The 14,374-nt window shown below is 45.8% G+C and overlaps 1 protein-coding gene across 1 annotated transcript; it reads left to right on the forward strand.

Moving 5' to 3' along the window:
* Window positions 1–2,190: 2,190 nt before the first annotated feature.
* Window positions 2,191–9,808, forward strand: mtmr7a (myotubularin related protein 7a). Its single transcript, XM_057042354.1, has 14 exons — window positions 2,191–2,435; window positions 2,724–2,846; window positions 3,009–3,171; window positions 3,277–3,434; window positions 3,516–3,644; window positions 4,438–4,572; window positions 4,806–4,938; window positions 5,996–6,105; window positions 6,410–6,535; window positions 6,971–7,020; window positions 7,103–7,303; window positions 7,455–7,589; window positions 7,716–7,842; window positions 7,908–9,808. The coding sequence occupies exons 1-14, from the start codon at window positions 2,412–2,414 to the stop codon at window positions 8,235–8,237; spliced, it is 1,944 nt and encodes a 647-aa protein (XP_056898334.1). The 5' UTR covers window positions 2,191–2,411; the 3' UTR covers window positions 8,238–9,808.
* The last annotated feature ends 4,566 nt before the right edge of the window (window positions 9,809–14,374 follow it).

The following is a 14,374-nucleotide window of genomic DNA, read 5'->3' on the forward strand; positions in this document are numbered from 1 at the left end:
CAAGAATTGAAGAAATTGTTTCAAAATAATAAAAATTTCAGTGACTTTGGAGTCATTTGTAGTGGTTACGCAGGGCAGGTAACCATCACAGATGATTACTGACTGCTGATAAATGGTTGGGCAACTAGCGCTGACAAATATTGAGGCAGACACTTGTGTTTGCTCAGTGCAGCCCTCAAGTGTGCTGCTAAAAGCCTGGTGCTGATTGGTCAGTGAAGGGTGGACAAGCTACAGTGGAGGGCTTTTGTCCATCTAATGGATGACAGGTATTGCTCAATGCACCCCAAGCTATTGGACCCATGAACGTTTCAAAATCAACAGTACAGTTCACTGTAGGTTGCCCAGAGGGGAAAGAAATAACGGTTTTGATCTCCCAGAGGAGAAAAGTCACATATAGTTCTGCACCTTCAACAAGGATGGCTGCAGTAGCGGAGGGGTTTTTATGCCAGCACTGGTTTCCATCCAGTGGGAAGGTGGCAGCTGGCCCCCAGAGCCACTGACCTGTTCATAGATCAGAGGCTGGTTGGTGTGACAACAGCCGCCTTTCTCTGTTTGTCTCAGAGCCCAGCAGCCAAGTATCATTCTCCATCGTCACCTGAAAAAATGTTGGCTGTAGATGCCGATTAGCTGACCAGCATGCTGATGAGGAGACCTTTTATTTGAGGACAGGAGGAAGAGACCTGGCCAGCGGGGTTACATATGTGCACGCACAATACAAAAAAATAAAATTGCTTCTGTAACATATGCTAAACTCACCAATGTACTTAATATGCACATTTCTAGGGTGTCCATTTAGGATTAAAAACCACAATAATCCCACAATCACCTCTGAGTCTTGAAAAACTCCTGCCCTTTAGAAGCTGTTTTTCACACATACGTAGACACTGTAACCATGGAAAGAGTGAAACGGCTCCGGGTATAGCTCTATGTTGACATGAGCTAATTCTGTCAGGCCAATTGAATGCATTTGCCCTCCAATGGCTGAGTGACCCAGGTTCAAAAACGCAGATATAGTCAACAGATTGAGTGGTGTTTACCTTGCAGACACCGGGACTTCACGCTCCAGTTAACATCGGTATCACCAGGAAATGTTAGAGTGATCAATTAGTGATAAGGGTGGTGACAGCTTTGAGTAAAATCAAGGTGGCAACAGAGGCCACAGATAACTTGGGGTGAAAAAAGCAGCAGTTGGTGTAGAATAAATAACAATTAAATGAACCATATAAAAGTTTAATGTCGAAGGGATAATGTCTAAAAACCAAGTTATTAGTTGTCGAGTTATCCAAGGCTCAAAAATATCCCATGGTTTAAAAGTTCAATTTAATGTAAAGACCGAAAGCCGGTTATTATTACATGTTAAGAAGAGTCTGGGTACGGACGGGCGAAGAGAATACTGTTGTTCGAGTGACCTAATACTTTCATTATTAGCTTGGAGGAAACTGCTATCCATAAATTTGTGCACTCTCTTTCTTTGCTACTACAAATAATTCCAATCATTTGGGACTGCTGTGAAATGAATTTCCAGGGCAAATATTTCTAAAGCACCTCTTTGAGTATTACTTTTATAAGAAATCTTTCATAGGTGTGTGAGTGAAGTACACGGCCATACTGCCTGTAAAGGTTGGATTCCGCAGTTTTAATACCGTTTTGTATGTTCTTCCTGACACAGAGCAGAAGCGAGTGTGCAGCAGGTCTGCCAGGTGTTAATAAGTCAATCCCTTCTGCTCCAGTGGAGAACCTGCTCTGCAGAGTTCCTCTATCACTGAAGGTAGCAATACCTTCCAATGCCCTCCAATGTGTTATAAATGTGTCAGTATAATTATTCTAATCATTACATGTGAAGAATCTTACATCTCTGCTTGACTGGTTTATAGTAAATGTATATTAATTCAAATCAGCATTTCAATGTCTATTCTTTAACCTTTTAATAATCTAGTGTCTGCCGTCTAAAACGTAACGAACTGTAGAGATGCATTTTTAGAGTCTCATTGTGACTTTGTACACTTAAGAGTTAAATATTTACATACTCTGTCCTTCATACGCTATAATGTTCCAAAAATGTTGCTGCACTTTTGCAGTTTAAAGACTTGTCGTTAATCATTTCGGTTTATGTGCTGTTTTAGGGTTCTTCGCTTGTGTTCCATTAATTCTGCCCTGCAGAAACCTGCTGTGAAACATGGTACCGGGCGGACCTTAGGACCCGGCGGCGCAGCCACAGGCTGAGTCAACGCAGCAGCGGAACCAGCGAACATTATGGGCACCGACACCTGGACGCTACTGGCTAATTTACATATTTAATATTCTCAAAAAATAAAACCAAACACATTATAATAGCACTAGACACATGTCCTGTCGACAGGTGTACTGGGGCAGGGTCTGAAATCCAAAGAGTGCGGTTCGTCTGTCTGCTGATGGAGCACATCCGAGTTCCAAAGGTAACCGCGGCACTGATAGCGGTGATTTAATCACTCTGTCGCCGCTTGCACGTCCACATTCCTGCGGCGTCACCTCGTAATGAGCTGAGATGTAACTGATGTGTTTAAATAAGCACTTAGGTTTGCTTAACGGGTGGGAATCTCGTCAGCCACGTAGTCAGTCCTCCTGGAGCCGCGTTCGGGAACAGTGTGTGTTTATCAGTGCAGAGATCACATGAGCACACCTGGGATCACCGCTGCGATGAAGGGGAGGCCCTTTCATGTCGCTCTTCCTCTTCCCTCCTTCAGGTTGAGAAAGTCAGGCTGCTCGACCGAGTGTCCCCCAGGAGGAGCAGGGTGGGCACGCTGTACCTGACAGCCACACACACCATCTTTGTGGAGGAGGAGGCTGAAGTGCGCAGTGAAACATGGGTAGGCACCCAAGCAAGGGCCAGAAACTAAACACTGGGATTGCAGATAACACACATTCAGATGTTTTGGCCTTAAAGGAGCTTGTGTTTCATGCAGGATTTGTGGTCACATTTCAAAAGAAATGCAATAAAAGCACAATATTTACCCCCCCACCCCCACCAGGTTCTGCACAGTCTGGTGTCTTCTGTAGAGAAACAGTCTCCCACGGCCTCAGGATTTCCTCTGATCCTGCACTGCAAGAACTTTCAGAGTCTCCATCTGATCGTAGCTCAAGAGCAGGACTGTCAGGATGTTCTTCTCTCCTTGCAGCGCCTCTCCCAGCCAGGTAAGTTGGGATTTCAGGCCAGAACCAAAGCTGAACGGTTTCCTGGATGTTGCCGGATGGTGATGTGTTTCCCGCTGCTGCCTGGCTTTGCTGTCTGATTTTCAGAAAGGTACGAGGAGCTGTACTGCTTCTCCTTTAACTCCAACACTGACGAGCAGGAGCGGCGACGCGAATGGGCCCTGTTGGACGTCATGGCTGATTACACCAGAATGGGACTCCCCAACTCCCTGTGGAAACTCTCTTCTGTCAATCAGCAGTACAAGGCGGGTGCACCCAGGCCAGAAGGGCTGTGCTACGGCCACGTGAGCTCAGCCAAACTAAGAATTTGGTGTTGTCGTTCACAGGTGAGCGACACGTACCCAGCAGACCTCTTCGTTCCCCAGTCTGCCACCCCTCCGGTCATCGTTGGCAGCTCCAAGTTCAGAAGCAGAGGCCGATTCCCTACTCTGTCGTACTACTCCAAGAGAAATCACGTATGTCGGCGGCTCTTCTCGTCCCTCTTCTAACCTCATCTCGATTCTCTGATCAAGGATTATAGCAATGCTGACCAGGTTTGACCTAGATTTAAGTCACTTGATGATCGGCGTAGACCTGACAACACATATGCAAAAGCAGTTATTGGGTAGATAAACTTCAAACCATCGTGGATGTTGACTTTTGCCAAACGTACGGCTCAAATCCCAGACGTGCGCACAAAAACGGAGGCCCAGTTAAAAGTTGGACCCAATAAAATAGTCCTGAATTTCTCCTACAGTGGGCCTGCAGGCTCAGCAAGACCAAATGTTAATTGGTGTTTTGCCCCCTGACATGTTTTTAATTATCACATCGAGCCGTTTTGCCAAGTAAGGGTTTATTAAGATTTTTTTTTATTATTATAGGTTCTCTAATGCAAAACAAGCAGAAGCCACACGTGCGAACAGCTGAGATGCTAATAAAACAAAACCGAAAATGGTCCCACAGGGAGATGTCAAGAAGATATTAAAAATAAGGCGAAACATTCCTAATGTGTATTATTAATCACTGGCTGGACAGCTGGGAGTGCTTTATGAATGCAAGGTCAGCTTCCCAGGCTTTAGGGCCGAGTGTGGAGCCCAGAGCATCAGGAGGGAGAATCGCACGAGGAGTTTTGACCTTTTCCCTTCTGTCTAATAAATGCAAGAATGCAGCTGATTGAGATGAAATTATACTCCTCTGCCACGATGTTTCATTTTCGTAATAATGCGGCTGAATTGACAAACATCACTGAGTGGCGCTTTGTTCTCCCAGGCCGCCATCTGCCGCAGCAGTCAGCCGCTGTCTGGTTTCAGCGCTCGCTGCTTGGAGGATGAACAGATGCTGGAGGCCATCTTGAGGTCCAATCCCCACAGTGACTTCCTGTATGTGGTGGACACCAGGCCCAAGGTCAGACCTTTGTGCCTAAGGAACTGTGAAAAACAGCCGTACAGTATGTTTCTGTATATTCAGGTGGGCTTTATGTTTTCAAACTGCTCCCTGTCAGCTGGATCTGCACACAGCAAACGCCTCGGAAACACGCCGGCTATGTGCTTGTGGACGAGCATCAGCGTTGCGTAACATGCTTGACCTTTAAATTACTCAGCTTCTCCTGTAAAATGTGTTCCGCCGGTCTTTTCTAGCTGAACGCATTCGCAAACCGGGCTGCAGGAAAGGGCTATGAAAACGAAGACAACTACGCCAACATTAAATTCCAGTTCATCGGCATTGAGAACATCCACGTCATGAGGAACAGCCAGCAGAAAATGTTGGAAGGTAAAATGCCTCGTCACAAAAATGATTCCTCGCGTTGTGTGTTGTGCGTTCATCGCGCCGGAGCGTGTGAAAAGAGCCGCGTGTTTTCTGCGTGTCATTCGAGTCCAACGCTTCTCCACTTTACCAGAGCGGTGCAGGACCCCATGCTGCCCCTGTGGCTTTCGTGTGCACTCATGCAGACAGGACGCTGCTGCAGTCGGGCCCAGATGAGCCCACAGGAGATTTTCTGAGTATTGTGCAGGGGTGCTGCTCTTAGAAGACTCCGCATCCATCTGGGTCTTATTTGAGTTATTTCGGTTTCCTGCAGTGGGCAGTCCAGGACCGTATTCCCCAAAGAAAGACTGAGGGCATGAGAATGATGTGATTTAAAGTCTGAAACTGTTCTTAGCAGCGATAGCCTTCCCCAGCAGTGCGGGGGGGGGGGCTTTAGAACTGCTGCAGACGGCACCTGCCGTTCAGACTGAGTGGAAATGAAACCTGTGGTTTCCCTCCTACATTTATGCTCAGTGGAAGTTTGTCCTACAAAGAGGTTTAAGAGAATCCGATGAACCCGTTCACCCTCTCGCTGGCCCGTCGGCAGCCACAGCGAAGACCACCGCTGTCAGCATCCTAACGAGACGGCCAAAATTATGAACGTCTCCATGATTAACTGTCCCAAGAGAGTAAAAACTTTCTGGTCCCCTTGTGAGCTTGTAAATATTTACCTTGAACCACCCCCCCTCCCAAAAAAAAATAGAAAAATAAACTTTGGATGCAGTTTTATGAGACAAACAGAATGTAAATGGAGCCGTTGGCCAGCTTGTATGAGCCATGTTTATCTAATAGCAGTGCTGACACGTTTATATTCAGCAGGTATTGCGAAATTTACCGTATTGTAGCCCGTGAGCCTACTACTGATTGAAATTAGAGTCTGTTTTCTTAAACCAGACACAGATTCCTTGTGAACTCATTGTGATAATTATTTGGGCCTTGAAAGGGAATGTGAAATTTAATATAGTCGAGTTTTGATGGACGCCGGTTGCTTCCTGCCAGTGATGCAGCTGTGTTGTGGTTGCAGTCTGTGAGCTGCGCTCCCCCTCCATGACTGATTTCCTGGAAGGTCTGGAGAGCTCAGGCTGGCTGAAGCACATCAAAGCGGTCTTGGATGCAGGCATCTTCATCGCCAAGGTCAGTGTGGAGGGTTAATCCCTGCTGTCTGCCTCACGCTTACACGCAATATTAGCTTAGATGCGTCTCTGTGTGTGTTTACAATCATAGTGAGCACAGGCATCCTCATGTGGACATGGGTGTGAATATAATAATGATATAATAACAAATAGTCAAGTGTACGAAACTCTTGTTGCCTAAAAAGGGTCAGCAAAACCAGAACAGTGTTTAATGCAGCTTTTAAGTTTGTAGATTTAGAACTGCCCATGCATTTTCAAAAGAACCAACTCTCTTTCTGTCTCTTTCTGGTGGCGTGCGTGTGCAGGCTGTTGCGGAGGAGGGGGTCAGCGTCTTGGTTCACTGTTCCGATGGTTGGGATCGTACTGCACAGGTTTGCTCCGTGGCCAGCCTGCTGCTGGATCCGTACTACAGGACGCTCAGAGGATTTATGGTACCTGCTGCCTGAACTCCCCCTGCTGTAATGTTGTTTCTCACTCACCGCCCCGCGCTGCGCTGTACCGTGATGCTGAATCTCTTCTACACTTGGGGGTGATGCTGTACTGCTATCTGTGCAACGCTGTTTTTAAACATTATCCAGTCTGGGCAATGAGTTTAGATGCCGTTCTTTAATCCAAAGCTTTTGAGGAGGTCAGCTTGGAATCCAGCAAGAATTACTGCGGAATATTAATGTCATAGTTTGCTTTGGGGAATTTCCCCCTAAAATACACTCGGAGATAAAGTGACCGCACACGGAGGGTGAAGGGGTTCAGTTATTCTGCAGGATTTAGCTGGAGACAGGGCTAAACTTTTAATCAGGACAGCAAAACCCTCCTCCATACTGACCGTCTGGGTGCATTTTCATGGCTAGACTGTTCTGTGCTCTCAGGTTCTCATTGAGAAAGACTGGATCTCATTTGGGCACAAGTTCACGCACAGGTTTGATTCTATAAAATCTACCTAGGATGCACGATTGATGCTAACTGTGCTAACAGAGCTAACTGTGCCCGGTCCTGTGCAGATGCAACCACCTGGCTGGAGACCCCAAGGAGGTTTCGCCCGTCATCGATCAGGTGTTGGAATGCACGTGGCAGCTCATGGAGCAGTTCCCCTGCGCTTTCGAGTTCAACGAGAGGTTCCTCATCACCATTCACAGCCACATCTACTCCTGCCAGTACGGCAACTTCATTGGCAACAACCAGCGCGAGAGGAGACAGTTGGGGTGAGCGTGACAGCATCAGGCACATCAGTCCTCAGACTTCTGCTCTGATCTACTGTTGTTGAGATGTCGAGACGTTGCTAAGATCAAGACGTCCACTCTTTTTTTGTGATGGTATTTCTGCCCATTCCTGACTGCAGCTCTGTGTTTTCAGAGTGTGTGAGAGGACTCACTCTTTATGGAGTCATCTTTATGCTCATCAGACGGACTACTTGAACCCTCTTTACCGACCCAGACACAGCCAGACCCAGGGGGCGCTCCGGCCATCTACCGCCCCCCACTGTTTCAAGTAGGTAATCACAAGAAGGGCCAATATGGAGTTGAAACTGTTGCCATGTCTGTGTTCCCTGTTGTAAATCATCCCCAGCGTCATCAAAGGAAGAAGCAGTGTTTGAAATTCCTGTTTCGCGTGCAGGTTTTGGAGAGGGTTGTACAACCGCTTCGACAGAGGGATGCATCCTCGGCAGTCTGTAGAGGACTACCTGAGCGCCATCAAAGAAGAGACGCAGCAGTTGGAAGAACAGCTGGCCTCCCACAAGCTGGTAAGACAAAATTAAATAAGAAGAAAAAGTGTTTTTGCCCTGATCGTGCAAATCTGTCGCCTTAGAGAATAGCTCAACTGGAGCAGGAGAAGGGAAGCAGGAGCGTCATCTTTGATAAGAGCCCCACAGCATGGGCCCCCGGCAACAACCTCAGTATGGCCAACACCCCACAGGACTATTATGGGGGCTTCATCACCAGCAGTCCCTGTCAGGCTAGAGGGCCAGACAGTGGTCTGATAGTCCTCCCAGAGGATGGACACCAGCTGTCTGAAACCTGCCTCTCAAACAGCAGCGACCAGGAATCAGGGATTGCAGACCTGAGTTGTCGCTCGCCCGTCAGCGAGGACAGCGCCAGGGATCAGGACTCTGACGAGGCTGCCTACTCGGCTTCTTAATCACATGTAGCACGCGGAGAAAGACCTCTAAACACACCTCCATCGGGTAACCTGGATCTTAGCGTTCCTCTCAGGTTCCACAAATAATTTTGCACTTTGATTTTTGTGTGGTGTCATGTGTGACTGTCCCTTTGTCACGCGAGTAGCTGAGAATCGTGTACTGTTGCTGTTCACATTCGATGTTTTGTACCAGAAATAACATGTATGACATTAATTCTAAAAATATTGTAAGCTGGATTTTGTTTACTGCAATGATTTTGTTTTCAGTGTAAGAACTGACAAGTAGTAGGTGTATGTGCGCACTTAACATTCAAGAATGTTCCCAGGAAGCAGTTTTAAGACGAAAATATAACAATAATTGCTCACCAAGTAGGGTTTAATTCAGCAGGGAAGAGGATGTTTACTTTTTATCATGATCTTTCACGGAAAATTGCAACGCACACTAGAGATTTGAAAAGTAATGCAAAAATAATTGGCAGAAAACAAAATAAAAGCAAAAACAAAATATATAAAAGAAATCAGATTGGAAATTCAATAGTTATTCTTACTTACAGGAATATTATGTCTGTCTGGCCCTAAGGAACCATAATTTTGAAAATAAGAACTGTTCTGGTCCAAGATGATGATCATTAGGCCTGAACCTCCCTCAGCACATCAGTGACCTCTGCTGGTACCCAAAGGTATTACAATAACTGACTAAGGAGGCTTCAGTGAGCACATCAGACAAAAAAAGATTAAAGTATTCAGGAGCATACAGACACAAACCTGTTTTGGACAGTAGATAATGGTGCACACACTAGTGGCATACAACATTTTAGATGCACTTAAAAGAATAGTTTAATAAAGCACGTGATGTGTTTTTGTTGCCGCATGTTATTTGTTTTTTAGATCAGAAAGTCTTCAATTTAGATCCTGTATGAGAAGAGAGAGCTTTAGTGTACTGAGTATTTAATTAAATTTTAAAAATTGCTTGTTTTTTTTTAAATCTACAGAAGATACAATTAGGACTGATATATTTAAAGAAAGCAGGGAAACGCGACATCTTTGCTCCTGCAGTTAGTCTGGTTTCTGCTGAAAGTGCAGTCAGACATCACCCGTATTCACTGACTCCATCAGCCGGATGAAGCTTGGTCCTGTCAGATTTTGCAGTATTTGGCATTATTGCAGCAGAGCGTGCACACCCTGACCACCTGAGAATCCATCCCAGCGTAATTCACACACAATGTGTGTGACAATGGAGGAGGAACGTCTGCTTAGACGGGTTTGGTTGAGAAAGAGATGGGAGCCAACGCCACTGGTGCCGCACTAATGTTGCACATACTGTGAGACCCCCAGAACAACTAAGAGGGCAATTTTACATTCCTGCCTTATTTTCACTTTGCCTGAGCTTTGAACAGCTGTGACTTTGATTCTTATCGTATCCGTGGTGCTTCTATGAACCGAACTGACTGCTTGGTTTTGTGTGGTCTCACGTGCAGAACTGCGTATCTACTCACACCTGAGGATGGAGCCTCAGTGAGGATTTCTCTGTAGCATTTTGGGTTTAAATCAAATAAATCCATAACATGGAAGTGTTTTTTTTTCTTTGCTCTACGGTGCTAGTTTCTGTTCTAGCTGCGTTTCTTACGATGCTTCTGTGAGATGGCATGTTTATGGGTTTGATCCAGTTTCCTCCCACAGTCCAAAAGCACATTAGGTTGATGAGAGGCTCTAAATTTCTCCCGTGTGTGTGTGTGTTTCCTGTGATGGACTGATGACCAGTCCAGGGTGCTGAGGTAGACTCCAGCATGCCTCACCATCCTGATGAATAAGCAGTGGTGAACAGAAAATGGATGGCCCCCAATCAAGCTAATGTGTTTGTAATGGTTTTGGACTGTGGGAGGAAAATGGGCCTGGAGCCTGGAGGAGACACAGGAACACAGAGCTGGAATCAAGGCCTCTGTCCTGGTGATGAAGAATCTGTGTTTTGCTTTCAATTACAAGCATCTACAGGAGAATAATGTGTAATTTCTAATATTATAGCCAGTGGATGATGTCATATTCACACTCATTAGCTCTTGTATTTAAGGCGATGAGAAGCAAAAAATGCATAATTAATGCTTGATGATTATTTGGATCCACAAGGTTCATTTTCACAGCAACTCTATTTTCTCTTTCAATCATCCGCCTCCTCAGTCCTGACTTGTTGCTGTTCAGTGATTCAGATTTCATCATCTCATGAAAACTTTTCCTTTTTGCTCTTCAAATCTCCAACTTTGTCTGTTGCAGTCGGTCCAAATCCCTAAAACTTGCTGCACTAATTCGAAGAGAAGACGTTTGCATCTGAAGTCCGAACAAACAAACAAAGAGAGGCTGCCACATGGCCTCTGCAGGATAGCTGCACTGATGATGATGATGATGATGATGATGATGATGATGATGATGATGATGATGATGATGATGATGATGATGATCCAGATAACAGTATCTATATTTCTTCATTTCCAATCAGAAACTCCTGAGATTTGTAGAGTGAATGGGAATTTGTCCTAAACATCAGCCAGTCCACCTGATTAGGCTGCTATTTTAATTTTTGCTCTTTAATTTAAGTCTTCTGCCTTTGACTGCATGTGAAAGATGAGCAAACTAGTTTTTTCTGCCTTCCAAAGGCGATGAGATGTTTTCCTGGAGAAGATTGTAATGTTCCCACAAATTTCCAAGGGTTCCCCTCAGCGTTTACGGCCGCGTCGATCCGAGAAAGTCCTGACAGTTAATTTCTCCAGAGGACGGAATCGTTTTCTTCGTTTCATCTTCCTCTTTCTGCTGCTGGAGAATCTGCACAGACGTCGGACAACAAATCACGCTGCAGCTCCTGCTGAGGTGTGCGTGCTCCAGTTTACACGGAGTCGTAAAGATGCAACAGCAGCCGAGTTCTGCTGAGTCCAAAGGCTCCCATTCTTCCTCAGAAAAGCACTCACTTTGCCAAAGTGATCAATTTATTTCCTTCAATTAGCATAAAATGTATTGATCACTTTATTGATTATAGAACATAGATTAATATGTAAAGAGTGTTTAGCTTAGGTTCTTGTTTGTGTGTGTGTGTGTGTGTGTGTGTGTGTGTGTGTGTGTGTGTGTTGTGTGGTGTGTGTGTGTTGTGTGTGTGTGTGTGTGTGTGTGTGTGTGTGTGTTACTGGGTATCAAGATTCTCATTCCACTAGCAAAGTGAAGACATTTCTGGGAAGTAAGGACATATTGGCTGGTCCTCACAACTTCAAAGGACTGTTTGAAGGTTAAGACCTGGGTTTAAAACAGGTTAAATTTGTGTTGAGGTTTGGGGTCAGGGGTCAGGGGTTAGTTGGGATGTTTGGTAAGAGAGCTGGGCAATGTGGACTGTGTGTGTGTAGCTGCTCCAACCTCACCTGCCTGAGGGTTTTCACCAGTGTACAGTTGCTCCGCCTCCCTCCCCCTGTAGATAAACTACTTCCTGGTCCTCAGCCTCCCCAGTGTTCGTCCTTTCCTTCACGTCTGTCTCGGTGTCGAATCAGAGACAAAAAAAAGAATCGGATTAAACACAATGACATGTTACTCGTGTACAAGATATCAACTGCTGTTTTACACACTAACTTTATTTCCCCTCTATTTTTCTCCTCTATCTCTTTCCTGGTGTACAAAAGGACTAATGCAACATTTTCTACAGACCGTCTGTGTTCCAGCCGATCGGTGCGTCTCTGCCGTGTCTTTGTGCACAGACGGCTGCAGGAACCAGGTGTGGGAGGCCACAGCTGAGCCCTCCGGATAATTTTAGCCATGTGATAAAAAGGGAATTACAGTACAACCTCTGGAGCTGATGAAGTCGGCTGATGCCAAATTACCAGAACGCGCGACGGTTGGATGGTTTCCCTGGTAACCTCGGGGAAATTAGCAACTCTCGGCGCACGAACCCTCTCAGAAACAGCACTGGCAAGGTCACGAGAAAAATGACCTTTCATTTTTTTAGGTTTATCGAGGACACGTTAGGTTTGGAACAGCACAGCTGACATAAGAGAACCTGAACTTGTGCCTCTGTCTCCAGCTGTGGTTCCACAGCACAGATGTTTCTGCACCTGTCAGACACTAAAACCCGCTCAGGCCTCAACCCCCCCGCCGATGGATTTAAAGTTTTTCTATAGTATTTTTTTTACAGCGTGCCGACTCACAGCTGTGGCCGCTTTAATGTCCCGGTGCTTCATTTATCCCGACCACAAAGGCAACACGCTCGCTGCCACGTCTTCGGAAGGGTTCATCCGCCTGTCAGGAAGGTGCGGATACTAAAAGAAAACATTACTGATTTTTTGTATCCTCTTTTTTCTGCTTTTTTTTACAGTGCTCCATATCACATCTTTATAAACATGTGCCTGATTCCAGACAGGTGGCAGGAAATCTGCTGCAATTGTGAGTTTAAATGATGTTGGAAAGGCAATAATAAGAAAGAGAAGCCCATCAGAGGGTGGAGAATTGCAAAGGGGAGTTGGTGAAATGTTTGGTGATGTGTTTAATCACTAGTGATGAAGGGAAAAACACCAGCGGTGCACATTTGATGCTACCACAGATCTGTGATTGAGTGCTGAACATGGAGTCGCTGCAATTTCATAAAAGACCTTTCAGGGCAACCGATCAGAGCCCCCGTAATGGGCACCTCGCCTTTCTTTTTTTCCCCCTCCCTCACAACATCCTTCTTCTGCCGCGCACGGCTTGTTGCCGAGGTAACAGGCCAAGACTACTTTAGTATTTCCAGCGTTGTTTCTTGATTTAACTCACAGTGACATGTGACAGACAACAGCGCCGCTGCACCAGTGTTTCAGGTGTTTCCTCCCCGGATACATCGGCAGATTCGACAGCAGCCATGGAGCTAATCTGTGAGACCAGGACTGCGTCACAGGACACACACACACACACACACACACACACGACACAACAAAGTGATGAGACAGTCTGTAGCACGCTGAAATGGACACTTTCTCTACAGCTCTCTCTAAGATTGGTGTAAACTGACATACTGTAGTCATCCAGCAGAGGTGTGTAGGTGTGTGTAGGTGCGTGTCTGTGTGCGTGCGTGTGTGTGTGTTCTCCCATCATATCTGCTTTTTGATTTGCTTGTTTATGTTTTTCGGACTGAAAAGGTGAAAAGGAAGGGTTAACGTTACAGATTAGGACAGATTAGACCTACTCAGCCTTTGACTAATCATATCAATGATGAGTGAGTTTGCATATTTGTGCGCACTAATCACATTAAGTGTGATTTTTAATCACAGTGATGATGGAGGGGATCTTGTTTCAGCCCCACACACACACACACACACACACACACTCTCTCTCTCTGTTAACAGCTCCACACATTCTGACTCCAGCCATGCACGAGGCTGCTTCCGAAGGAGCGAAGATATTCGCCTCGACCTCTCAGCCTGTATTGTTTACATTCCAGTGCGTTGATGGGATCAATAATCAGCGTCGCTCACTGGGCTCAACGGAGACGCACTCTGTCATTCCAGTGGGCTGAATGTGATGTAACGACCAGCAATATCCAGTTGCTGTAAGAGTGTGTAACTCAGAAGTTCGCTGTGACGCCAACACACACACAGACACAGACACACACACACACACAGATGCAAACACACTCACACAGATGCAAACACACTCACACATGCAGAATAAAGGAAGACTGATGGACATTTTGTCTGTCCTGTCCTCGGTGTCCTTCCTGTTCCTCCCCCGGTCTTTTATACCTGCTTTTGTTGTGGTTGATTACACACCTGAGGGTCACCATCACCCAGATGACCTCATCGATCACCTGTCACAGCCGTGGATCAATGAAGCAGCGTTCTAAAGCACGGCGAAGGAAGATGGTGCCTGCTCGATAACAGTCTGACCCCTGACCACGGGTCTGTCTTCATCTGTGTGTGTGTGTATGTGTGTGTGCCTCTGAAATCAGCTTATTATTCATCATCTCTCCTTGATGCTCTTCAACACTAACTTAGAAAGCAGACACTGAATGAATGACGAGGATTGACTTCTTCTTCTACTAATACTGATATTTTTTTTAAGTTGCAGACTTTATGTTATGAGTGCGTGTCCGATCTGTTTGGCTCGTCAGGCTCGGACGAGTCAAAGAACCCGGAATG

The sequence above is a fragment of the Takifugu flavidus genome, chromosome 9 (genome assembly GCF_003711565.1).
Source record: "Takifugu flavidus isolate HTHZ2018 chromosome 9, ASM371156v2, whole genome shotgun sequence".
NCBI classification, from domain to species: Eukaryota; Metazoa; Chordata; class Actinopteri; order Tetraodontiformes; family Tetraodontidae; genus Takifugu; species Takifugu flavidus.

Excerpts from the sequence above, each read along its gene's own strand:
- mtmr7a (XM_057042354.1), top strand. The coding sequence starts at position 2,412 with ATGGAGCACATCCGAGTTCCAAAG. Across the intron at positions 4,573-4,805 it reads TGGTGGACACCAGGCCCAAG|CTGAACGCATTCGCAAACCG; the intron begins GTCAGACCTTTG and ends GGTCTTTTCTAG. Across the intron at positions 7,843-7,907 it reads AGCTGGCCTCCCACAAGCTG|AGAATAGCTCAACTGGAGCA; the intron begins GTAAGACAAAAT and ends CTGTCGCCTTAG.